The sequence below is a fragment of the Cryptomeria japonica genome, chromosome 2 (assembly GCF_030272615.1).
Source record: "Cryptomeria japonica chromosome 2, Sugi_1.0, whole genome shotgun sequence".
Taxonomy (NCBI): domain Eukaryota; kingdom Viridiplantae; phylum Streptophyta; class Pinopsida; order Cupressales; family Cupressaceae; genus Cryptomeria; species Cryptomeria japonica.
In genome coordinates, this window is record NC_081406.1 from 617840305 (window position 1) to 617864973 (window position 24669).

General features: G+C 34.6%; 3 protein-coding genes across 3 annotated transcripts; 2 read left to right on the forward strand and 1 right to left on the reverse strand.

Moving 5' to 3' along the window:
- Window positions 1-3476: 3476 nt before the first annotated feature.
- Window positions 3477-8160, reverse strand: LOC131078713 (homeobox-leucine zipper protein ROC7-like). Its single transcript, XM_059215629.1, has 10 exons — window positions 8030-8160; window positions 6874-6991; window positions 6555-6743; window positions 6052-6465; window positions 5190-5291; window positions 4885-5094; window positions 4521-4683; window positions 4128-4360; window positions 3938-4033; window positions 3477-3854 (listed from the first exon to the last, which is right to left on the reverse strand). Exons 1-10 carry the CDS (start codon window positions 8158-8160, stop codon window positions 3477-3479), a joined length of 2034 nt encoding a protein of 677 aa, XP_059071612.1.
- A 3140-nt stretch (window positions 8161-11300) lies between these two features.
- On the forward strand, window positions 11301-12491 carry LOC131070388 (uncharacterized). Its single transcript, XM_059215630.1, has 2 exons — window positions 11301-11529; window positions 11611-12491. The coding sequence occupies exons 1-2, from the start codon at window positions 11301-11303 to the stop codon at window positions 12489-12491; spliced, it is 1110 nt and encodes a 369-aa protein (XP_059071613.1).
- A 2219-nt stretch (window positions 12492-14710) lies between these two features.
- LOC131868334 (uncharacterized mitochondrial protein AtMg00810-like) lies at window positions 14711-16340 on the forward strand. The gene is made up of 4 exons (XM_059215631.1): window positions 14711-15610; window positions 15719-15828; window positions 16028-16121; window positions 16236-16340. The coding sequence occupies exons 1-4, from the start codon at window positions 14711-14713 to the stop codon at window positions 16338-16340; spliced, it is 1209 nt and encodes a 402-aa protein (XP_059071614.1).
- The last annotated feature ends 8329 nt before the right edge of the window (window positions 16341-24669 follow it).

Sequence of the window (24669 nt, forward strand, 5' to 3'; positions counted from 1 at the left end):
TAAAAAAATTAAAATTAACATTTATATATCTATATAATAATATAATCACTATTGATGAATATATTTAAAATATCTCTACTATTATAAATTTAACTAAAATTTAAATATATTATCAAACCTTATATTTTAACATTAATAATACTCATTATAAAAAACCAACAAGAAAATTATTCAGAAGAATATTTGAGAAAATCAACAAGAAAATTATTCAGAAGAATACTGATGGTGTTGGATCTTTGTGGGATTTATCCCCTATTTTTGCTTATTATTAATGTATTTCATAAGAATAGTGATGGTGTTGGGTCTTTGTGGCGTTTATCCCTTGTTTTGGCTTATTTAGATCAACTATAACAAATATTTTTCTTTTTCAAAACTTTTTAAAGTTATTTTAAAGTATACATGCATATTTTTTAACTTTAAATGATTGGTGAATATTGTTTTGCTTGTTATGCACAAATATCTGTAGGGAATACAAATATCTGTTCTGTTAATATTTTCATTGTTTAAATCTTGCATACGATGAGACGAGCAGAAATTTTTTAGTTGTTTTGAAAATGGGCGATAATGTTTCTTCTGCTATTTATCTGAACATATTTTAGGGTTTCTCTATTCTCAGCCTTTGCTATTTTTGCACAGTTTTTTAGGGTTTCTCCAAACCATATGAAGCAACAATACAATCTAGAATGAATACTATCCCACAACCTACACAAAACGGATACTATCCCAACATAAATTTAAGTGAGCCTAAGTTTTGATAGTCTATTAACACAGATATACCTAATGGTCGGTTGTTAATTTATTGTAAATAGTTTCATAAATTTCATTTTCAATACTGTTTGTGTGAGTAGTGGGGAAATTTTTCATTCTTGGGGATTGAAAATTATAAGCTTTATCAGGCGATATCTATGTGATCTTTATAATCATAGAGTATATTTTTTTTTATTAATACAATAATTAATTTATCTCAATTTATATACTCCAAATCTGGACCCTTATATCAATCATAATATAGATCTCATTACTTGTGAAACACAAGGCAGATTGTAACTATCACTCAATCACAGCAAAGGAGAATTGTTATGGTCAATATTGCTATATTGAAAATCTTACAGTTATAGTAACCTCCACTATTCTATGATCTGTTACAAGGACAACAGAGGTATGGCTGCAACCAAATACCTGAAAAAATAGTATAGTGCACATCATTTTGGTAAAAAGCTTGATCATTATATCAGTCATTGTCCACATTTCAAAACTTGCAAAAACAGATAGAGTTGATTGTGTATTTACTACTAACTTTCAAATTTGACATAAATATATTATTTGGATAGCTAGTAGATTGAAGGCATGCATTCTTTCCATTGAATATGTAAATCTGATTTCTCATATCTCAGGTTTCTACATGTAAAATATGTTCACAGATCTCAGGTTTCTACATGTAAAATTTGTCTTGGAAACTCTATTCCCCTCTAGAAATCCTTTCTAATTGCTAGTTTCTTCTAGTTCACAGTTTGCAAATTTTAGTTTGATAATTTACAGCTATAATTGTGATTGCACTATGGATAACATTCTAAATCTATCTTAGCTGTGCATGCATTGATAATATATCTTTATTGCTTTGTTCCTCTTAGATAGGGGACAAACTTGAACAAGTTTACCTTTGTTAGCTAATGGCTTTATTGGCTTCACTGTGTTGAGGCTGCTATAAGAGGTCCTTTGACATGTTAGACCAAGGAATCTCTCTAAATTGTATGCTACTTGCTTCATGAAACTTTATTGTTATATTACTTTCATCATTTGTTCAAACAACTCCAAAGTCCAAGTGGTCACCATTCATTTTGTAGATATTAAACTAAAATGATGACATTTATTATAGAACTAGGCAGACCTTATCCTCTGAGTGTAGGTAGATTGAAAGCACAATTTCAAAAGGGCTAAAGAATTTTGGTTAACAATTCTCCTACCTCAAACTTTCGCCACTGATTATGACAACTGGAAAAATATTATAGTTTTGGATTTAAAACTAATTAACTTCTAATGCATATAAAGTCAATTCACAAGAGCTTATAACATCCATCATTGCTCCAATTAAAATGATATAAGTGAAACACTTACAATACAAGATCATGATAACTATAATATAATACAAGATATGACAATCTCAACAGATTATTTCCAAACAAAGAGATGCTCCCCAATACAAAGTACCATTTGAAAAAATGAACCTATCAACAAATAAAATACATAAGAACACTCACATAGCCAATGACAACAACTTTCATGACAAACTCAACTTCCTATGCAAATACCTATCACTCATTCGTCTATCTTTGTCAATCACTTTCTCTAGTTATGCACTATCTTTATCAGGTAACTATATAATGATTTATCTTAACAAATATAACTCACTTTGTTGTTGCGTTTGTTGCTGAAAACAACAAAAAATACTAACTCCAACTATCTCATATCAAACTACAATATTGAAATGTTAATTTGTATAAAGTCTTCATCTATACACTATAGTGTACAACCTCCACATAGCACAATTAAAATATAGTTGTTAATTTGTTATTCACCATATATTTTATAATTATAGCCACAATAATGTTTTAAACTCACCCAAACTTTGCATTTACCATGAGAGAATTTGTAATATAGATAAACTATATAACTCATGCATCAAATGGTAAACAGACTTCCTAACAAAATGTCATTGAAAATCCAAAGATTTGATCCTTGCATACCAAGAAGGTTTTCTACCCAAAAAAATTAAACTTTATCATAGTCCAACACTACATGAATAAAACTTTCTCTCACCAATCAAATTATTAGTTATTATTGTCTTTTTGGCTACTGGCCTTGGTATATAAAACTTTAGATTTCAGCTCTTGTAAAACCTGTTTATCTTTATTAAAAACATTAATAATACTCATATTAAACTATAAATATAAAAACTAATAAAAAATTGAAAAATATTTTTATAAAAACAAAATTAAAATATATATAATTATATTAAATCTTAATATAGGGAACAGTTACAATAAATGGTATATAGAAAGAATAGTGAAAATTATTTGGTCACGGCCTGATCATAGGGCCATATATCAGGAATCAGTGTTATATATGTAAAGTATCATAGAAACATAAGTAAAGTAACGCACAAATGCAAAGTTCTGTGTAGAGGAGACATATAACATCAGTTACTACATAGTAAATAGAAGCAGTGTCAAGAGGAGACACACAAGCTATTTCAGTTCCTATACCAGGAGTTCAAATTCACCCAGAACTCAAATCTTAACTCCACTAGAACTTGCATAAATCCACCCAAACGGTACTCACGCCCATTTTGGTAACCATGGAAATTTCAATTATGTCATCAAAATAAACATATTTTAGTCTTTGTGGGTTTGAATCGAATCCACCTCTGTAAAAGGACAATGATATATTCCTGAGACTGCTGTAATTTGAGCACTCAATCATCTATACAATGCCAGAAATTTTTTTATTCTTTGGATGGTGTTATTCATAGTATTGTGGATTTTTTCAACATATGCACCGCTCAGACTGCAGTTGGTAAACTCTGTCTCAATATTTTGGAATATTAGTGTAAGTACTGAACCTACACTGTCAAGGCTGGTGGCCGAGGCTTCCTCATGTAATATAGTGGTTGGTATAAGTGAATTAACGGCAGTTGAAGTGTGATATGGTAGTACTGCAAATCCATGATGAGCGTCAATGGGTAATGAAGAAGCATCCTTACCATGGATGATGTCAACATTTATGGCTGTATACACACAAAAAGACCCCGATGCGTCTCTGTAACTATGTTTCAGCATCTTCTCTGTCTCGCCTTCCTGCAAATTCTAAAAGCATTTAACTCAAGGCAAATGAAATGCAGGAAAACAATTGCGGAAAAGTCTCGAATGTTTATACTCACACAATAAACATCAAACAATGAAATGCAATTTGAAGGGTCTGATCCATTTCCAATGCTTGTGAGTTCCTTCCATTCTCCACATGATAATAGTTTGTACTTCACAGAATAAAGGACAGAAAAAATCTCAGAGAATGATAAACAAAATACAATCCAGAGATTCCTAATAAGAATCGGAACACGTATAGTATACCTTTGATGCGGTTCGCTCATCCCCCAAAAAATTAAACAGTACGTTTGGGGGGACAGAAAGCTTGATAGAAGTTCCAACACAGACAATAACACCACTGGATTGTCCCACTTCGGAAGCGTTTCTTGTTGTGATTTTAATAGGGTCGTTGCTGGATTGTGAGAGTGCACTTATGTTTGCAACAAATTGACTGCTTATGTTCTGCGCCAATCTTATCATATTTGTCCGGGAAACATCTGCAAACATTATATACATTACATATTTGCAGACAAATTAAAAAGACTTGCTTGATAGCCTGACTACAATTCTACTGTACTTCTATTATAACAGGATTTGGGACCGATCAAAAACCATTTTACTTTAATATAAAACATGTCTTTTCAAAAAATTGAATACCTCCTTCGCTGGTGAGATCTACTAGAGTTTTAAACCAACAGCATTGCCTCTGCAAGCATGTCAGCCAATGCTGGGCGCCAAAGGCCATTTCGCTGTTGATGACTTGCTCAAATATTTTATGAACTATTCTATAATCTGTCTCACCCTGCTCTATCCAAATCACCTGCATTATATTATAAGGCATGATAACTGTTACATATAAATTCCCACTTAAAGTTGTCATTTTCAAATAAGAATACAACAGATATATTACATATATCCATCTAAATTTTTTCAGAAAAAATCAGCTTATACTTAGATTCATTACAATTTCTTTGCTACTATTATAGTTAGGCCAATCGACAGAACTAAAAAGAATACAGACCTTTGAACACCCATTAGGCATATCTTGTATAGCACATCCAGACGGATGCTTATGGTACCATCCAACGGAGGGCGAAATACTGTAGTTCAAATTTTCTAGAGAAAAGTCTACCAGTATCCACATTCCATTGGTTGGCTGCTGGGAAAACCGAAGAAAAGATATATGTCTCGTGGGAACAAGAGGAGATAGAATCTGTAGCTCAGCATACATCTGCACGAGGACATACCATATTAATATTCCATCGTTATGAAAATATTCGCTTAGAAACCATTAATTTCTTTCTTTATTGAGACAGACATTCATACCAGTTGAAGCAAACCATTTCTGTGACCACCAACCCCTTGAGACACAACTTGCAAGGTCTCTGCTCTTGTTACAATTAATGAAAATATTTTCTTCCATTTATTCTGCAACAACATATAGAAAATCCGATTTAATGTATTGCATATAAATTTGTTCTAAGTATCTAAAATGGTAGTGCTTTCCACGGTTGTTTCAAATAATCAAATATTCCGCCGAATCCTTAAATGCTCATCTTCCAAATAGCTGATCCAGTTATTGGTGGTGTGCACAATTAGCAACCAACCTTGTTGTATTTCGAAAGTCTTATAAAAGACAAAATATTAAAGTTTATATTTTAGGGATCATAAATCTTGTCCATAGCAAAATTTGACAGACTAGTCTTATAATCCAAACACATTAAAAAAACAGTAAAGAGACAACTGACGAAAAGCAAAGCACCACCAAATAAACAAACCCTAAAACACTTATAGAAAGTTATGGAAAGTTATCTGAAGTTAAACGGAATGGTTAACATGCATCAAATTAAAAATATCAGTTTTGGTTAAGACATGTTGCAAAACTTAGAAACAGATGTAAAATTTGAAAAAAAAAATAGAAAGTAATTCTCAGATAACATTAAAATCTCTAAGCCTGAATTTTATGCCTAAATCTCATGATATATAAATACAAGCATGAAGCCAAACAATATCACACACATAGATCTATAAAATCTTGAGACACTAGGGAATCATAACAGTGCAAGTTATAAGGAATTATTAGGAAAATATCATGATTTAGTACAGAATATCCCAATCTTGTCATAGAACATGTAAAAATTGCAGGGATCCTAAAAATTTCTGAATTAAAACCTTTAAAATATCATACCACATCCATGAAGAGATCAACCAATTCAGCTCCTGTGATAGAAACAATTGAGGTGTCCCTGCTGCCTTCTCTCTTCATGTTGCTGCTGAGCCCCATGCCCTGAGGAAATGTTCCGTACAACTGATTCGTATTCAGAATTTCTATTGTACCATCCGCAAAAGGTTTTTTCACCCAAACAGGCTCGTTTGCGTCTACCATCCAGATAAATTCTTCAGTGGCCTTTTGCGCAGCTTCCATTGCCGAGGATTCATCAAATGAAACACAAATGGGTGTGGGCAATGTAATCTGGTTCTGTCCTGAGCTTCCCTCTTCATGGTGTGAAGAGTACATCATCTGTGATTGATCTGCTCTGGTTTCTAACAAGGGGATTGTTCTTCCAACACAACTCGAGGCAACTGCATTCAGTTTTTCAATCTACAGGACCAGAAGAAGATCGTCAGTGGACCAAACTAACTTATACAACACATAAATGCAAAAAATCCCATGCAATTATTTTGGCAAACCTCCGTTCTTAAAAGCTCATTTTCTAGAGCCAAGCTTTGCTGTTTGTAAACCATCTCTGTCATGAAATTAGATCCTCCGCACGTTTGACACCTGATATTGTTAAGTGTATTTCTCAGCGCCTGTCTATCCAGTCGGAATCTCTCGTTTTCCGTACGCAAGTTAGCGTTGTCAGTACGCTCCTGCTGAACCTGGACCACAATAATGGATTTTTCAACAGAAGATTATTCATATATATCAAAAAAATCAGTGAAATAAAAATTTGAAAGAGAAAGAGTCGTAATTGTTAACCCTAACTTTGAAAGTAAATATATATACTACCTCTACTTGGGTGCGCCGGTTCTGAAACCAGAATTTAATTTGCTGTGATGTGAGACCCAGTTTAGTGCTTAGTTCTTGTCTGTCCTTTTCGTCAGGATGTTGCAACATCTTAAACACTCTGCAACAATAAAATATTTTAAAAAATAGTTTCAGTTTCATTTAGATCTGCAAGAATTAATGTTTTCAATTCAGAATCCCTTACAAATATATAAAATAATTAAGCTTATGTTCATGTATAGATGAGGTAATATTTGATAAATTGATATTTTTTATAATAGAAAGCAAAAGATAATGTTAATAACATTAGATTTTCACAGATCTAAGATTTATTATGTTAAATCTAAGATCTAAGAAATTCTCAACAAGGAGCTACATGATTCAGTGAGAGAATCTTGTTTAATGTCCCTGGGGAGCTAATAAAGTATTACCAGTTTCTGCTAGCCCTGAAAGGTAAGGAGCTGGACAAACATAGAGCATTTGCTGGGGTGTGGCTCAGATTCCTCAAGTGCCCCTTCAGGGACGAGAATCCAGAAGACCTGGGAAGAGAGGAAGAACTTATCTCTTTTGCAAGGTTGAACGGAATTCTACCACCTAAAATGGAAAACGAGGATCCCCAGGCTCAACAGGGTAGGAGAGGTGGTGCCAGAAGAGTGGGTCGTGGGGATGAGGAAGATCTTCGACTCCCCCTGCTGTGCCCCTTGATGAAGTTTGAAAGATAGGTTTCATATTCTGGTTATGCTTTTAGACATTTCGATGCTTTTTGATGGATACTGGTGTTGTTAAAGTTTTGGCTAATAGACATGTTAAAAACTCTCTTTTCAATATATGAATTTTCAGCTCTGCCTTTACTGATAAAAAAGAAAAGATATTTTATGTTAAAAATAATAGATTTCCACAATCCATGAAAATGTTATGAATGATTTTAGATTTGATTGTGTATCAATTTTTTAGCATCAACATGAATACACAATCAAATCTAAAAATATTTCATTACATTTATTATGTTGATAATCTAATATTTTTGTATTAGATTGTGGGAGAGTGCATAAGAAAAAAGAGAAATTATAAATTGTTATAATATGTAAATTACGTCATGATCTTATTCAACTTAATATATTATAAAAGAAATAAAACATTCAAAAGTTAAAAATCTTACTCTTCCATTACTTCAACTTGATCACTGGTATAACGAGTATGTTTTCTGCCCAAATTCTTTCTCTCTGTGGAGCTTGCTCCTCCATATTCGTTGTGGCCACTATTTCTATCTCCTTCACAATTATCACTCATTTTTCCTTTTTTGATCAGTAATCCTCCCTTTAATCAAAAAGGTTTGAGTGAAATACTTTTCCTCATATAAGAGTTCTGTAGTAGTAAATTATAATTTATTTGGATAGCAATCTTGTTTGAGTGAATTCCTCTAGTTCTTTATAATGGATAACAGTTATGTAGTAATGAATTAATAAATGTCGCAACTTCCAATAAAATAATAGAAATATATATCTTGATACTTGACATCTATTTATTATTTATGTTTAGTTGATCAAGTGAAGAATATGGATACTTTCACTATATATGTAGCCAAATTGACTTAAAAAAAGTTAGGGAAGCCCAAAAAAAAAGAGCTTGGAAGCTTTGGTATTCTAGTAGCCAAATTTTACCTAATTTTTATTGGGATATAAACGGAACATCAAGATATCAAAATAAGTGGCAACTTAAATTATATTAGCATTTTTAGATTTACATTAATATTGGTGAAACAATTATTTTATCATTAATTATAGGCACAAAAAATTTATTATAATTTAATATTTATAAAATAAAAAATTAAAATACCAACCAATATTTAATATTAATCAGGAAATAATAAATGAAAGCTTGTGTTATAGAAATTTAAAATTTAATATTGAAATTCTTGTTTTTATATTAAAAATTATACCATATTAATAGAATCTGTAGCTCAGCATACATCTGCACGAGGACATACCATATTAATATTCCTTCGTTATGAAAATATTCGCTTAGAAACCATTAATTTCTTTCTTTGTTGAGACAAACATTCATACCAGTTGAAGTAAACCATTTCTGTGACCACCAACCCCTTAGACACAACTTGCAAGGTCTCTGCTCTTGTTACATTTCCAACCAACCTTGTTATATTTCCAAAGTCTTATAAAAGACAAAATATTAAAGTTTATATTTAAGGGATCATAAATCTTGTCCATAGCAAAATTTGACAGACTAGTCTTATAATCCAAACACATTAAAAAAGACAACTGACGAAAAGCAAAACACCCACCAAATAAACAAACCCTAAAACACTTATAGAAAGTTGTGGAAAGTTATATGAAGTTAAACGGAATGGTTAACAAGCATCAAATTAAAAATATCAGTTTTGGTTAAGACATGTTGCAAAACTTAGAAACAGATGTAAAATTTGAAAAAAAAATTGAAACTAATTCTCAGATAACATTAAAATCTCTAAGCCTGGATTTTATGCCTAAATCGCATGATATATAAATACTGCGATTTATATAAATACAAGCATGAAGCCAAACAAGAACATTACAAACACAATCCAAAGCCCCAGGCTCCAAAAGCAAAACTCACCCAGCCTCATAACCATTCATATCCTCCACCAAGATCCTCTCAAACTCCTGGTGATAGTCGGGAGAAAGGTTATCCCACCCCTTCACCTTCCAGTTACCATCCTTCTCAGAGGCCCACTTAGCCAGATAATCAACGGCCTTATTTCACTCGCGTGGAATGTGGACAAACTGTTGACTTTTCTATTTGTCCTTGATGACAAGGCATCTTCCATGATAGCATGTGGGTTTTATTTGCCATGTCATGTTAATCACTACATTCTTTAACTCATGTATGTATTATGGTTGAGTTTGACTTGAGTCAGTTTACTCACGTGGCTGGCATTATGAGTTCCTTCCGGATGTCAAAAAGAAATCTATTATTTTTTGGGATATTTTGAAAGCACCAGTTTATTGAAGCCCGTGTTGTTTTACCACTCTCAGCTGAACTTGCTCGGTGATTTGGAACTGGGAGAATGTTTTGATGATAATGGGTTTCTTCTATTTCTTGCTCCCGTCTTTGCTCTGGACATTGATGGGCTTCTTGTCAACAATACATACTGTTTCGGTTAAATCTGTGATCATGCTCACTACTGGTAATCTTACCGTCCATTTTAATCACAGGTATGCACAGTAAATTTATTTTGAAGAGAAATGATGAATGTCGAAAGGAAATATGAGGCAAGTGTTTTCTTTTTTGGTTTAGTTGCAGATAACTTTTTGTTCTTCCCTCATCTTCCGGCATTGTAAAAGCTTAGTAACTATTTTTTTTGTTGTTTTAAACGATTTGTCAAAAGGTTAAGGGTTTGTTACAGTTTCAAAGGTAGTTATTGAAATCATGTTGCAAATTCTTGTTAACCCTTTATGGGTTTGTTACTATGATTATATCAAGTGTTTTTACAGGATTTTTCGGAAATTATTTTTGAGATTTATTTAACCAGTTTTAACGACTATTCAGTTGGTTACCCTATACGAGGGTTTCTTTAGAAGATCTTATTATTCTCCCTCCAGTTGGATAAGAGTTATTGAGAAGTTGATATTTAATTAAAAACCCTACATGGGTTGTGGTCTATTAAATTAAATCAAAATCAGTTTTTTTTTGGGCAGTGGTTAACTGTCTGGTTTTGTTAATGCTTCGGGTACATTTACATGTATGTGTCTCTTTCAAAAGATAGGGATATATATATGTAAATGTAGGAGAAGCCAGAGGGCATTATTTTGGTGGAAAGAAAAGAAAAGTTGTATTATATATTTTGAGATCTCTATTGTTGGCAGACTCACTGGATATCATATTTTTGTTTTGTAATAAAGGTTCATGATACAATAGTTTCAGAACAGATTGAAAATATGTCATCATGAATCCACTCAGAAACTATTGAAAAGGATAGGGGTTGAAGCTCCTTGCAGCAGGGCTGCTAAATTGGATGTATTGGTTGGTGGTTAAGATTAATAAAAGGATTGGAGTGTTTTTTTCCCTATGATGAAATCTAGTTGGATTTCGAGGGTTTTCACTCAGCACAAAAACTGTGTCATTGTGTTGGTTTCTCAGTTATGTTTAGTTCTCTGATACACTAATTTCATGTTCTCTTAAGTTCTTTTCACAGTCACATGTTGATGCAAGCTTTTCAAATGAATTTAAAGATTTAGTGTACTCTGATTCACCCCCTCCCCCTCTCAGAGTACTCGTTACTTCCAACAATTGGTATCAGAGCATAGGGTCCTCATAGGTTTGTCCTAGGATTGATCCTGGTTATTTTGGAAGTTATCATGTCACAAGCCGAAGGTGCCTCGCTCACTAGAGCTCCTTTATTTGATGGCACAGATTACATTTTTTGGCAAGTTAGAATGGAAGCATTTGTTCATTCTCTGGATGTCAGAATGTGGGAAGTTGTTTCTAACAAGTATGATGCACCATCTATTGTACCTACTGATGCAGATGAAAGGACGAAATATGAACTGGATAAGAGAGCTCGCTTTGCAATTCTTTGTGGGTTATCAAAAGAAGTATTTGTTAAAGTAATGTACTTCAAATCAGCCAATGAGGTATGGACAAATCTTGAATCCATTTATCAAGGTAATGAAAAGGTTAAAGAATCAAAATTGATTACGTTAAAAACTCAGTTTGATGATTTGAAAATGAATAATGATGAGACAGTGGCAAGTTATTTTCTTCGTATTGATGAAGTTGTAAATGCTCGAAAGGGTCTTGGTGAAGAAATTAATGAACATGATGTGGTTGCAAAAGTAATTAGAACATTATTACCAAAATTTGAAACTAAAATATCTGCTCTTGAAGAGAAGAAAAATTTCTCTAAAATGACTGTGCATCAGCTTCAAAGTACTCTTACTGCTTATGAAATGAGAATTGGTAATACCCCTTCTACCTCTAAGGAAACAACTTTTAAAATTGAGAAACAGGAAGAGAGTGAGTCTGAATTATCTGATGTTTTTGAAACTTTACTGGTTAGGAAACTTAGGAAGAAGTTTCAAGGAAAGTTTAAATGTTTTGGCTGTGGTAAAACCGGTCACTTTGCAGCAAAATGTCCGTATTTAGATCTAAGTAAAGATGAAGATAAATCTGAAAAATCGATTAAAAAACCTTGGAATCCTAATAAAAGGTTGAACAATTTTAAAAAGAAGAGTCTTGTGTCAAAAGAAGAGACTGAAGATGAATCTAATGAGTCAAATGTTGATGGTTGTGAAACACTATTCATGACCAAAGTTGAATTTGAAAACCCAGTTGTAGTAAAATCTGAATCAGATTCTGAAGTTGAAATAGAAGATGTAAATCTCGAAGAAGAACTTCTTTGTGCTCTTCAAGAAGTAAAAAGATTTAAGAAACTTGTAATTTCTTATGAAGATTCCAATAAGATCTTACAACTTGATATAGTAAATGCAAACAAGGTTATTGAAACTCAGAGAAGTCTTATTGAAAGAAAAGAACAAGAAATTAGTACTCTACAAAAACAAGTATACACTCTTGAAAAACAACAACATTCTACTAAAAAGGAGAAATGTCAAATCAGAATTTTGTAATAGCAAACAAAAATCAGTTTTCGAATAACAGATTTTTCCATGGCTATTGGCGTTTTTGTAATCTGTTTGGGCATAAAGTAAATACTTGCAGATTTGCTAGAGCTCCTATTTTTGGTCATAAATAGTCTTTTGGTTTTGTCAGAGACATAAGATGTTTTACATGTTATCAATATGGTCACACTTCTAAGTATTGTAAAAAGTTACAAAAACCTGCAAAAATGTGGAGACCAAAACTTGAACAATCTATGCTTGTTCAAACAGCTCTAATATCTACCAATTCTTCTATTTGGGTTTTGGACAGCGGATGTTCTCATCATATGACAGGAGACAAAAACAAGTTTTCAGCCTTAGAAAATCATCCAGGAGGTTTTGTTAAATTTGGTGATAATACAGGTCTATACATTACTGGAATGGGAACATTCATGATAAACAAAGACACTCCTATAAATGATGTCTATTATGTTGAAGGATTAAAGTATAACTTGCTAAGCATTAGTCAGATTTGTGATAGTGGACGTCAAGTTGTGTTTAATTCTTATGGATGTGTGATTAAAGAAAAGTCAGGGAAAATAATTGCAAATGGTTTCAGAACACATGGTAATTTGTATCATTTGTCAGACTCCAAATATCAAGAACAAAGTGCAGGCATGTGTCTTATGAGTTATATAGATGAAAATTGGTTATGGCATAGGAGATTTGGTCATGTTAATTTCGAAAATATGGTCAGAATCAACAAAAATAAAAATGTTCGATGTCTACCTCTGATCAGTAGACCTACAAACTCTGTTTGCAGTGAATGTGTAAAAGGCAAACAAACTAAGTCATCTTTCAAATCTAAGGAGTTTCTATCCTCAAGGCCACTAGAATTAGTTCACACAGATTTGTGTGGTCCTACGAAAACATAGTCACTGAATGGTGAAAAATATTTTATGTTGTTCGTAGATGACTACACTAGAATGGTATGGGTAACCTTTCTCAAGCATAAGTCAGAGGCTTTTGTTAGGTTTAAAATATTTAGAAAAATGGTTGAAAAAGAGTTTGATTTGAAACTAAAATGCCTAAGATCAGATAAGGGAGGTGAGTTCACTTCTCAAGATTTTGTTGAGTATTGTGAAAATCATGGGATTAAAAGACAGTACTCTGCTGCTCGGACTCCCCAACAAAATGGGGTAGTTGAAAGAAAAAACAAAACTGTAAAAGAAATCGCAAGAACTATGCTTAATGAATCTAATCTATCTGATAAATATTGGAAAGAAGCTGTTCATACAGTTGTATATATTTTAAACAGAGTACAAATCATAATAAGAACAACTTGCACTCCTTATGAACTTTGGTATGGAAAAACAGCATCTGTCAAGCATTTTAGAATCTTTGGTTGTCAGTGTTTTATCAAGAATGATTTTGAAAATCTTGATAGCTTTCATGCTAAATCTGATGAAGGAATTTTCTTAGGTTATTCTTCAAACAGCAAAGCATACAAGTGTTTTAATAAACGCTTGAATAAAATTGTTGAATCTGTTAATGTAGTTTTCAATGAAAATCGGAATGTGATGAAAAATCAGATTCAAGATGTTGATGAGGATTCTAATTTAGAAGTTGGCAATGCCTCAACATCAAAGGAACCAGTCATGACCAAAGAAGATGAAACTAGCTCAAGTAACCAAGAGGAAGTTCCTAACTTTAAGGAAGATATACCTCAGAAAACACCTTCCAAGATAATTGCTAAACGACATCCTGAAACGCTTGTGATTGGTGATAAAGATGCTGGTATAATAACTCGTAGAAAGGCAAAACAAATAGAACAAGTTCAGATGGCTGAGCACTTTTGTCTTTTAACAGATTTTGAACCACAAAATGTTTCTGAAGCCTTAAATGATCAATCCTGGTTAAATGCAATGAAAGATGAAATTAATCAAATTGAGAAAAATAAAACATGGGAACTTGTTCCTCGTCTAGATGACAAAAATGTAATTGGAGGAAAATGGATTTTCAGAAATAAGTTAGATGAATTAGGAAAAGTTATTAGAAACAAAGCTAGATTTGTGTGCAAAGGGTATGCTCAACAAGAAGGGATAGATTTTGGGGAAACGTTTGCTCCTATAGCTCGTTTAGAATCCATTAGAATGTTTCTTGCTTATGCCTCATTTAAGGAATTTATAGTGTACTAGATGGATGTTAAAACCGCATTTCTGAATGGATATCTAGAAGAAGAGGTTTATATGGAGCAACCAGAAGGTTTTGAATCTTCTGATTATACAGATCATGTTTATAGATTAAAGAAAGCACTTTATGGCCTGAAACAAGCACCACGTGCTTGGTACTCTAGACTTGATTCACATTTGATTTCTAAAGGTTTTACTAAAGGCAATGTTGACAGTACATTATATACTAAAGTTGTTAGCAATGATCTTCTAGCTAGTGAAATCTACGTAGATGATATCATATTTGGATCTACCAATGATGAATTATCACAGAGTTTTTCAACTATTATGGAATCTGAATTTGAAATGTCAATGCTGGGACCTTTATCTTTCTTCTTGGGTATCCAAGTATCACAACTAGAACATGGACTTTTTATTTCACAAACTAAATATGCAAAAGAGATGTTAAAAAGGTTTCAGATGGACCAGTGTACTCATGTTGGTACACCTATGGAAACTGGGTGTAAGTTGGTTAAGGTTGATGATTCTCCACTTGTTGATCAAAGTAAATATCGGTCTATGGTAGGAAGCTTGCTCTATCTAACTGCTTCTAGACCTGACTTAATGCAAGCGGTTTGTTTGGTCTCACGCTATCAGTCTGCCCCTAGACAATCTCATTTAAATGCCATAACAAGAATCTTTAAATACATCCAAGGTACTCTGGATTTTGGTTTATGGTATCCAAAACATGGTGATTTTACATTGATAGGGTATACTGATGCTGACTGGGGAGGCTATATTGATGATCAACATAGTACTAGTGGTGCAGCTTTCTTCCTTGGTGACCGGTTGGTTTCTTGGCATAGCAAGAAGCAAGACTGTGTCACTTTGTCCACAACTGAATCTGAGTATATTGCTGCCATAGCTTGCTGTACTCAAATGCTTTGGATGTATTATCAGTTGGCAGATCTAGGTGTTGTGATATCAAAACCTATGACTATATTCTGTGACAATACCAGTGCTATTCAAATTTCAAAAAATCCTATGATGCATTCCCGTACCAAACATGTTGCACTTAAATTACAGTTTTTACGTGATCAAGTGACTGCAAATGAAATCATTCTTGTTCATGTGTCCTCCCAGGCACAAGTTGCAGACATTTTTACCAAAGCTTTACCAAAGGATACATTCATGCGGTTGCGTGATCGATTGGGAGTTTACTCTCAATCCTTTATTTCAACCTGATTTCTTTAGTATGGGGGAGCTTCTCACCATGCTCCCACCTAGGCCCTCTTTGTCCTTGCTGACAAAAAGGGGGAGAATGCATTGGTTCTATTGTGCTTTGGTTCATGATTTGGTTCATGATGGTTCTATTGCTTATTTCCATTGTTTCAGATATTATACACAGGTGTTTTGGTTCAGTAATGCTTTTCATGTTGATCTGTTTCAGATTTACACAGTTACAATTATACACAGGTGTTTTGGTTCAGTAATGCTTTTCATGCTGAATAGGCTGATCTGTTTCAGATTTCAGATTTACATAGTTACAATGATATCTTGGTTCTCTGATTTTGATTCTTGACAATGATATTTTGGTTATCAGTTTGATTTTCAGTTCTTTCGGCAATATAGTTTGCACTTGTACGTTAAACTGCTTCAGCATGTCAGAAGTGCTTCTGGTTCACTTAATAATTTGATGAGTATTTGATTCTCAAGTCTGGATTACATGATATGGTTGATATACTTCTATCCCTCTGTTCAATGGTGGTTATGTTTTTGCCATCAAGGACAAAGGGGGAGTTTGTTGACTTTTCTATTTGTCCTTGATGACAAGGCATCTTCGATGATAGCATGTGGGTTTTATTTGCCACGTCATGTTAATCACTACATTCTTTAACTCACGTATGTATTATGGTTGAGTTTGACTTGAGTCAGTTTACTCACGTGGCTGGCATTATGAGTTCCTTCCGGATGTCAAAAAGAAATCTATTATGTTTTGGGATATTTTGAAAGCACCAGTTTATTGAAGCCCGTGTTGTTTTACCACTCTCAGCTGAACTTGCTCGGTGATTTGGAACTGGGAGAATGTTTTGATGATAATGGGTTTCTTCTATTTCTTGTTCCCGTCTTTGCTCTGGACATTGATGGGCTTCTTGTCAACAATACATACTGTTTCGATTAGATCTCTGATCATGCTCACTGCTGGTAATCTTACCGTCCATTTTAATCACAGGTATGCACAGTAAATTTATTTTGAAGAGAAATGATGAATGTCGAAAGGAAATATGAGGTAAGTGTTTTCTTTTTTGGTTTAGTTGTAGATAACTTTTTGTTCTTCCCTCATCTTCCGGCATTGTAAAAGCTTAGTAACTGTTTTTTTTGTTGTTTTAAATGATTTGTCAAAAGGTTAAGGGTTTGTTAGAATTTCAAAGGTAGTTATTGAAATCATGTTGCAGATTCTTGTTAACCCTTTATGGGTTTGTTACTATGATTATATCAAGTGTTTTTACAGGATTTTTTGGAAATTATTTTCGAGATTTATTAAACCAGTTTTAACGACTGTTCAGTTGGTTACCCTATACAAGGGTTTCTTTAGAAGATCTTATTATTCTCCCTCCAGTTGGATAAGAGTTATTGAGAAGTTGATATTTAATTAAAAACCCTACATGGGTTATGGTCTGTTAAATTAAATCAAAATCAGTTTTTCTTTGGGCAGTGGTTAACTGTCTGGTTCTGTTAATGCTTCGGGTACATTTACATGTATGTGTCTCTTTCAAAAGATAGGGATATATATATGTAAATGTAGGAGAATCCAGAGGGCATTATTTTGGTGGAAAGAAAAGAAAAGTTGTATTATATATTTTGAGATCTCTGTTGTTGGTGGACTCACTGGATATCATATTTTTGTTTTGTAATAAAGGTTCATGATACAACAGTTTCAGAACAGATTGAAAATATGTCATCATGAATCCACTCAGAAACTATTGAAAAGGATAGGGGTTGAAGCTCCTTGCAGCAGGGCTGCTAAATTGGATGTATTGGTTGGTGGTTAAGATTAATAAAAGGATTGGAGTGTTTTTTTCCCTATGATGAAATCTAGTTGGATTTCGAGGGTTTTCACTCAGCACAAAAACTGTGTCATTGTGTTGGTTTCTTAGTTATGTTTAGTTCTCTGATACACTAATTTCATGTTCTCTTAAGTTCTTTTCACAGTCACATGTTGATGCAAGCTTTTCAAATGGACTCTTAGTTTTCAGTTTTTGTGGCCATCTTAGTATTGTTCTTTTGAATTTAAAGATTTAGTGTACTCTGATTTACCCCCTCCCCCTCTCAGAGTACTCATTACTTCCAACACAAACGTCATGTGTTCCATCCTAGAACTAATCTGCAAGATCTGCTGAGCAAACAAAGCAAGCTGCCAGTTCACACCAAACACCTTCTTGACAATTAGCCTATTGACAATAATCTGGGAATCCAATTCATACATAACCTTAAGCCACCCTAGAGAAAAAGCGCGTTCAAGGGCATGACTTGAATAGCAAGACCCTCAATAAAATTGTTAGCTTGCTGCCCTTGATGAATAGAAAAGAAGAACAAAACCTTACCCGTCCAGTCTCTTCCTACTCCACCAATCCCCGTTGAACCTAGAATACCACACAAAGAACCATCAATATTGATCTTCAAAATATCTTCAGGAGGAGGTAGCCATTTGCCCTCCCTTTGAACCTTCTTCGTCACCCTTCTACCTCTTCTAACACATGCAGAAGACAGAAACAAACCCTTGAGGCCTAGTATTTCCACAATATCAACATATTCTCTATCCAAAGGGATCATCTCCTCACATTTTTCTTCCACTGTCATACCCATAATTTTGTGCCAAGCTTGGGAGACAACAAGGTTTTCTCCCCAAAAAATTCTTTGATTTCTCTCCAACCATATTTGCCACTAAATGAATGTAGGTTCAATACTCCACATTATCTAAAGAAAAGGGACCAAGGTAGGAGGCTTACCCCATCTGATTCAAAATTCCACCAGGGATGAGGCATGGACACAAGGATGTTTCCAAATACTCCACTACAAATGCCACAGCTAGAAGGAGAATGGGAAGTGAAAAAACAAATTTGAATATTTCTCCTCACCTGTACCACGTAGAACACACTTAGAAGGACCTTGAAAGCCACACTTTTGAGTATTGTCTCAGGTTAAACATTTGTTCAAGGCAAGCATCCACATAAAGAAATTGCACTTAGGCCAAGAAAACTTATTCCAAACATATTTCCACCACTGAACCTCCCCCCCAGTCAACCGTGGAGATAGAAGTTTCTAATACCCACTAGCAATAGTAAAAGTTCCCTTGGTATATATGATCCAAGCTAGAGTATCCTTCTCCTTGATGGAGTTACAATACCTACTAGTTAAAATATCATATGACTCATCGTGTTCCTCCTGCAAACCAATCACAGGCGATCCTTCCACTTTGCCATCTTCAACATCCCATTGTAATAATAAGACTTGAAATCACTAACACTAGACCAACCTGCCTCTTGGAAATATTGACATAAATATGTCAAATTGGGGTACTGTGAGATAATGGGAGGAAAGACATCCCAAGAATCAGACGAGAAAAGAGCCTCCTCCCCCCTTTTACAAATCCACAATAGGTCTTCCTTAACAAGATAAACTCCCTTCTTAAATGTATTCCATATCACAGACCCCTTCATTAACACAGGATATCTAGGGATGTCTTCCTTTGGAGCCCCTGGAAGCTACTTATGGGCCAAAATCTTTGCTCAAACTTGGTCCTGTTCACACACAATCGCTAATACATCTTTGCAACCAACGCCTGCCCAAATAGAGTAGCATGCCTTAAACCCAATCCCCCCAGCTACTTCGGAGTACACATTGTTTCTCATTTAACAAGGCTCCACTTTGAGCCCAAAAAATTACCAAGCCATAGGAATTGTCTTGCCAAAGCATCCAAATCATTAACAAATCCTACATGAGCCACTTGGATCTAACATCTATAAGTGGGGAGAGCTTGAACCACTGACTTGAGTAGTTGAATCTGTCCAGCAAAAGACAACCACCTATGAGTCCAGACACTACAAGATAGATATCCAAAACCCTGCACAAATTTGCAGTTTCTCTTATCTTAGCTAATCCCATAAAAAAATGTCATCCACAAACTGAAGGTGCGACTGTGAAGCCACACCATCTCCCCATCTCCACCTATGAATAAGACCCCTCTCCATGTTCTTCTTCATCAATTTTCCAAGCCCTTCAGCAAGAAAAATGAAGAGATAAGGGGAAAGGGAGTCCCCCTGCCTCAAACCCCTAGAGGCACTAAAGAGCTCAGAGGGCTCACCATTAACAAAAATAGAAAAAGAGGTTGAATTCACACAACTAGTAACCCAAAGGATGCACTCCTCATCAAAACAAAAGGCACCAAGAACTTTTCAGAGAAAGGACCACCACACTCTATCATAAGCCTTTGCCATATCAAGCGTGATGAACATGGATTTTTCCTTGGAAGTTGCCATAGAATGAATAGTTTCTATAGAAATGACCACCCCATGAAGAATCTATCTACCCTCCATAAAACCACTCTACTCCTTCAAAATTAGATACTTCAGCCATTTTTCAATCCCCCTAGCTATCATCTTAGATATGATTTTATAAAACATTGCACAGAGAAATAGGGTGGAACTAACTTAACCGATCAACACCTCTGCACTTGGAAATAAGTGCAAGGAAAGTGGATTTCAGAGCATGGAGCATCTGTTTGTTCCTCTAGGAATCTCTGACCACCTCCATTAACTCCATCTTGATTATATCTCATAATTCCTGGAAACATTCAATGGGAAAGCCATCAGGGCCCATAGCTTTCTGTTTCTTCATCTGAAAAACAACTTTGTCTAGTTCCTCAAGTGAGATAGCACCCATAAGATGCTCTCATTCATCTCCCTAGTAACCAGAGAAATTATGCAAGAGAGGACCTGGGATTCCTCCTTTGAACCCCCTTCAGAATCCTCCCTAAATAGGGAAGCGAAGTACTGAATGGTCTCTCGAGACATCTCTTGCATCAAAGCCACCTGTTCACCCATATTGTTGACAAGAGCATGAATAGAATTATCATGACATCTAGCTTTCAGTGACTAAAAGACAAAAGCAATTTTTTTATCACCTTCTTGAAACCATTCAATCCTTTCCCTTTGCTTCCAGTAAATTTCCACACGAAGTTCACCTTCCTCCAAATTTTTCATTGCCTTAGCTTCCTCCCTGCTAAGGACCTTAGGAAAAAAAAACTCTGTTATCTTTCTAGTAATACCATCCAACTCTTCTTGGGCAGCCGCTTTAGCATAGAATATGTTTCCAAAACATTTATGGTTCCAATGTTTAAGTTGGTACTTCAAAAATTGCAACTATTTGGCAAAGGTGTACATAGCAGTGCCGAAGCCAGGTCTTCCATTCCTCCACCACTCCACCACATAGTCATACAAAGATGGTGTTGGAATGGTTTTTCCTTTCCTTGCATAGCATGTAAGACATTTGAAAATCCTAGGGTTTAGGGTTTTAGGACATGGGTTTTTCCTTTTTTCAAAGTCTTTGTTTTCCCTTTGGGTGTTGTTTTAATTTTAGGTTGACAAGCTGCTAGCGGTTCCCAGTTTTTAAGTTAAAATGTTAAGGGGTCTGTGTTGGCTTGATGCTGATTTTTGTATTGGATGACTTTATGTGTTGTCATTGATGGCACACACACACACACACACACACATGTATTCATATTGTCATAGTCATCTTAGTTAAGTCAAACTAGTACTATTCCTAAGTCTTGATATTGCAAACCAGTATCATATGTATAGAGTAAGTCTAACCGTTATGAAGGTGTCATATTAGTTAAGTCAACACTCTACCGGTATCGCTATTCCAACCGGATTCATAGATTGTGTGATGAGTTATCACCAGTCGTGATGTGTTATCTCTAACCAAATTTTATGGCGGTGATTTGTGATGTGTTATTAAAGATTGTCCAGATTCACTAAACCTAGGAAATTGTGTTGAGGTTCTTGAGCCGACATGAAATCTAATGTCTATAAAAAGACATTGTGATGTGTTATTTTGATATGCAAGTTACAAGTGATTTTATGAGTTAGAGTTGATGCAATTTATCGAAGGAGTTGTAGAGTATGTCAGTGATGCAGTATTGAGTGAGCAGAAAAGGATCTATACAAGAAGAATGTGCTATTCCTAGATCATACCACCTATTGTTTCCTAATCACTACAATAGTTAAATCCCCTAATCGAGTAAGCTCTAACAATCTTCATTGTAGAAATCCTCTAACAAGGTGATTCATTAACTTGGATCTAAATCCTCCATTAAGGTTACCTTTAAATAGGTATAGCTCCTAATAGGGCTTTGGGACGTTTAACAAGATTTGCTCCTAACAAAACACTTTGTAAACCTTAACCGGTCAGTTACCTATTTTTGTAGATAGTTAACTTGTGAGTCCCATCTCACCATGGTTTTTCCCAATTGGGTTTTCCATGTATAAAAACTTGTGTTATGGTGAATGTTTTACTTGTTGTGAATTATTTATAATACTTTGGATTGCATGCAAAGTCTTAAGTAAACTGGTTAATTGTTTTTACCGTTCTGGGTTTAAAGTGTTATTGTTTTCATAATCATTGATTAACCCCCCCTCTTAGTGTTGTATAAGTCTATCAATTGGTATCAGAGCCTAACTTCTTTAAGCCTTAATCATTTGGAAGGAAACCCTAAAGCCATTATGGAGGATATGAGTTATAGAGATATGACTAGAGTACTTGATGAAACTAGGGATGAGCTTGAACCCCTGAGAGATATATTCAAAGCTTCAAAAGTAAAAAGGAGAGAACTAACTGAGCAATTATTGGAGATCTCTGACAACAACTCTTCAAATGAGGCCAACATTGATGCATTGGCTGAAGAATTGGAGAAACTAAATGGTGAAAAACTTAACTTAGGGAGATAACTTAAAGCCCTTACAATCCATATGAGTCAAGAACTTACTAAAATGTGGCCCTAAAAACTGTCATTCAAAACCCTGGTTCATAGGGTTTCATGCAAGATGTGGCCCTAACTTGCAAATTCCATTATGGAATTCAACAAATTCTTAGAAAATCCAAGTTAGGGGAGTGTACATTGAGATTCTAAAAGGGTATAATCTAGGAGTGAGGATTGGTGTGGTTACCACCAAGCCCTAGGCTAAACAACACAATGTTTAGTCTAGGCTAGAAGGAGGAAAGAGAAAATAGTAACCAAGGGAGTTCATGGAGACCAGTTTGATGATTGATTTGGTCAATTAAAGGATAGGGGAACATGTCTAATTGGTAAGTTTAGTTTTGAAAACCCATTCTCAAGTGGTTGCTTTGGAAAACAAGCCTAATTAGGCCTATTAGGTTTGTGTCCACAGTGGGTGCTTAGTGCTGCTGGAGCAGATCAAACCTCAGTCTCTTTGGTTTGGGTGTAAGCCCCAAAAGAGTATTCAAATATACAAATTGTTCCAAGGATGTTTTAGTGGAATTTTGAACAAAGTGGGAAATACCAGTCTAACAAGGCTACTAAAACTAGGCCTAAATAGGGTTTTCTTGACCCAGGTGCACAAAGGAGAGTTCCAAATTTGATTGGAATCTTAGGGTGAATTTTCCTAGTTGTGAAGCACTCCAAACTCTCCATAGGAGGTGTAATTGGTGATTGGTTATCATTAGTGTGTTTAGAACCGTAGTTATGGGGTTGTATTAGGCCTTAAACAAGGCATAGAGGGGTGATTTTGGGTCTTCTACCCTTCTAGTTTCCAATCTCTGCATCAATACTCTACACCATATCATATGATAAAAAATATCATCATCCTAAACATTGCTATCTAACTGCATTATATACTAAATGGGTCTTTATGAAATCGGCTTTAATTGGAGTAAAGGATAATCTCCAAAAATCCTTTACACACCATGCTATATTGATTATATTATATTGAAGAAGTCTGCCATAACACAGAAAAGAATTCCTTCATAACAAACATCTAACCTGCTAATGATTCCAGATAGGACCAGATGAAAAACATCATGTTGCATTAATCGAGAAGAAACATATTATCTTATTACCTTACCCATAACAATGTTGTAATCCTGCATCAACACCAGAATGTTTGAATGTAGTCAACTGGAGATGTATTTACACTATAATCTCGAAGACTTATGTGACTTTCAGACTAGTAATCGTTGTAGACCTTATGAACTCTTGTGTTGGATTATGTTGCATGTGAATTTTATGTTGGAATGTTTTGAATCAATGTTGTTGAATCCAAAAACATCAATGACATCAATCCGAATATTCTAACACACCATTCTATTGGGAGTTGCAGAATCTCAATGAGAGTGCTCTATTGTAGCCTTTCATGGAAAAGACAAAATGTGTCATCTCCGTTCTAGATAAAAGGTCCCACACCTCTTCATTTTTTTGGATCTCTTTGCAAATTTTTGGCTCCAACCTCTTCAATCAACCCCCCATGTTGATTAACAAAAACATAGTCTGTTTATAAAAGATTTGAAAGTGACATACAGACAACCCACAACTCATAACACTAACCCCACAAAATGAAGAACAATTACCAAAAAGGAAAATTTTAAAATTATCATCACAATTGCCCACACAAATGAAAAGACATCTCACGTCATGAAAAAACTTGCCAATATGCAAGATAAAATTGTCGCCTTTCCATCTAATTATTTCCCCATCCTTAGTAATTAAGGCCAAGTGGTGAAAATAATGCTTCATACCAGTAACATCATTAATTAAATTAAAATCTTTTGATCCATCATAAGTCCTAGTTGGACTCTAGAATGCCCTCCACAATAACAACCAAGTCAGTGTCCAAGTCAGCTCCGTAGTTTGAATTCAAAAAAGATTGGAGCACATTCTTTGAACAAAAAATAAAACATCCACATCATTTCTCATTAATAACAATATAGGAGACCAAGTCCGTCAAATATGACTGAGTCCT

Excerpts from the sequence above, each read along its gene's own strand:
- LOC131078713 (XM_059215629.1), bottom strand. The coding sequence starts at position 8,160 with ATGAGTGATAATTGTGAAGGAGATAGAAATAGTGGCCACAACGAATAT. Across the intron at positions 6,992-8,029 it reads CAAGTTGAAGTAATGGAAGA|AGTGTTTAAGATGTTGCAAC; the intron begins GTAAGATTTTTA and ends TTATTGTTGCAG. Across the intron at positions 6,744-6,873 it reads ACCGGCGCACCCAAGTAGAG|GTTCAGCAGGAGCGTACTGA; the intron begins GTAGTATATATA and ends ATTGTGGTCCAG.
- LOC131868334 (XM_059215631.1), top strand. The coding sequence starts at position 14,711 with ATGGAGCAACCAGAAGGTTTTGAATCTTCTGATTATACAGATCATGTT. Across the intron at positions 15,611-15,718 it reads AGTTGGCAGATCTAGGTGTT|TTTTTACGTGATCAAGTGAC; the intron begins GTGATATCAAAA and ends CTTAAATTACAG. Across the intron at positions 16,122-16,235 it reads TACACAGGTGTTTTGGTTCA|TTTGATTTTCAGTTCTTTCG; the intron begins GTAATGCTTTTC and ends TTTGGTTATCAG.
- LOC131070388 (XM_059215630.1), top strand. The coding sequence starts at position 11,301 with ATGGAAGCATTTGTTCATTCTCTGGATGTCAGAATGTGGGAAGTTGTT. Across the intron at positions 11,530-11,610 it reads TCTTGAATCCATTTATCAAG|TGGCAAGTTATTTTCTTCGT; the intron begins GTAATGAAAAGG and ends ATGATGAGACAG.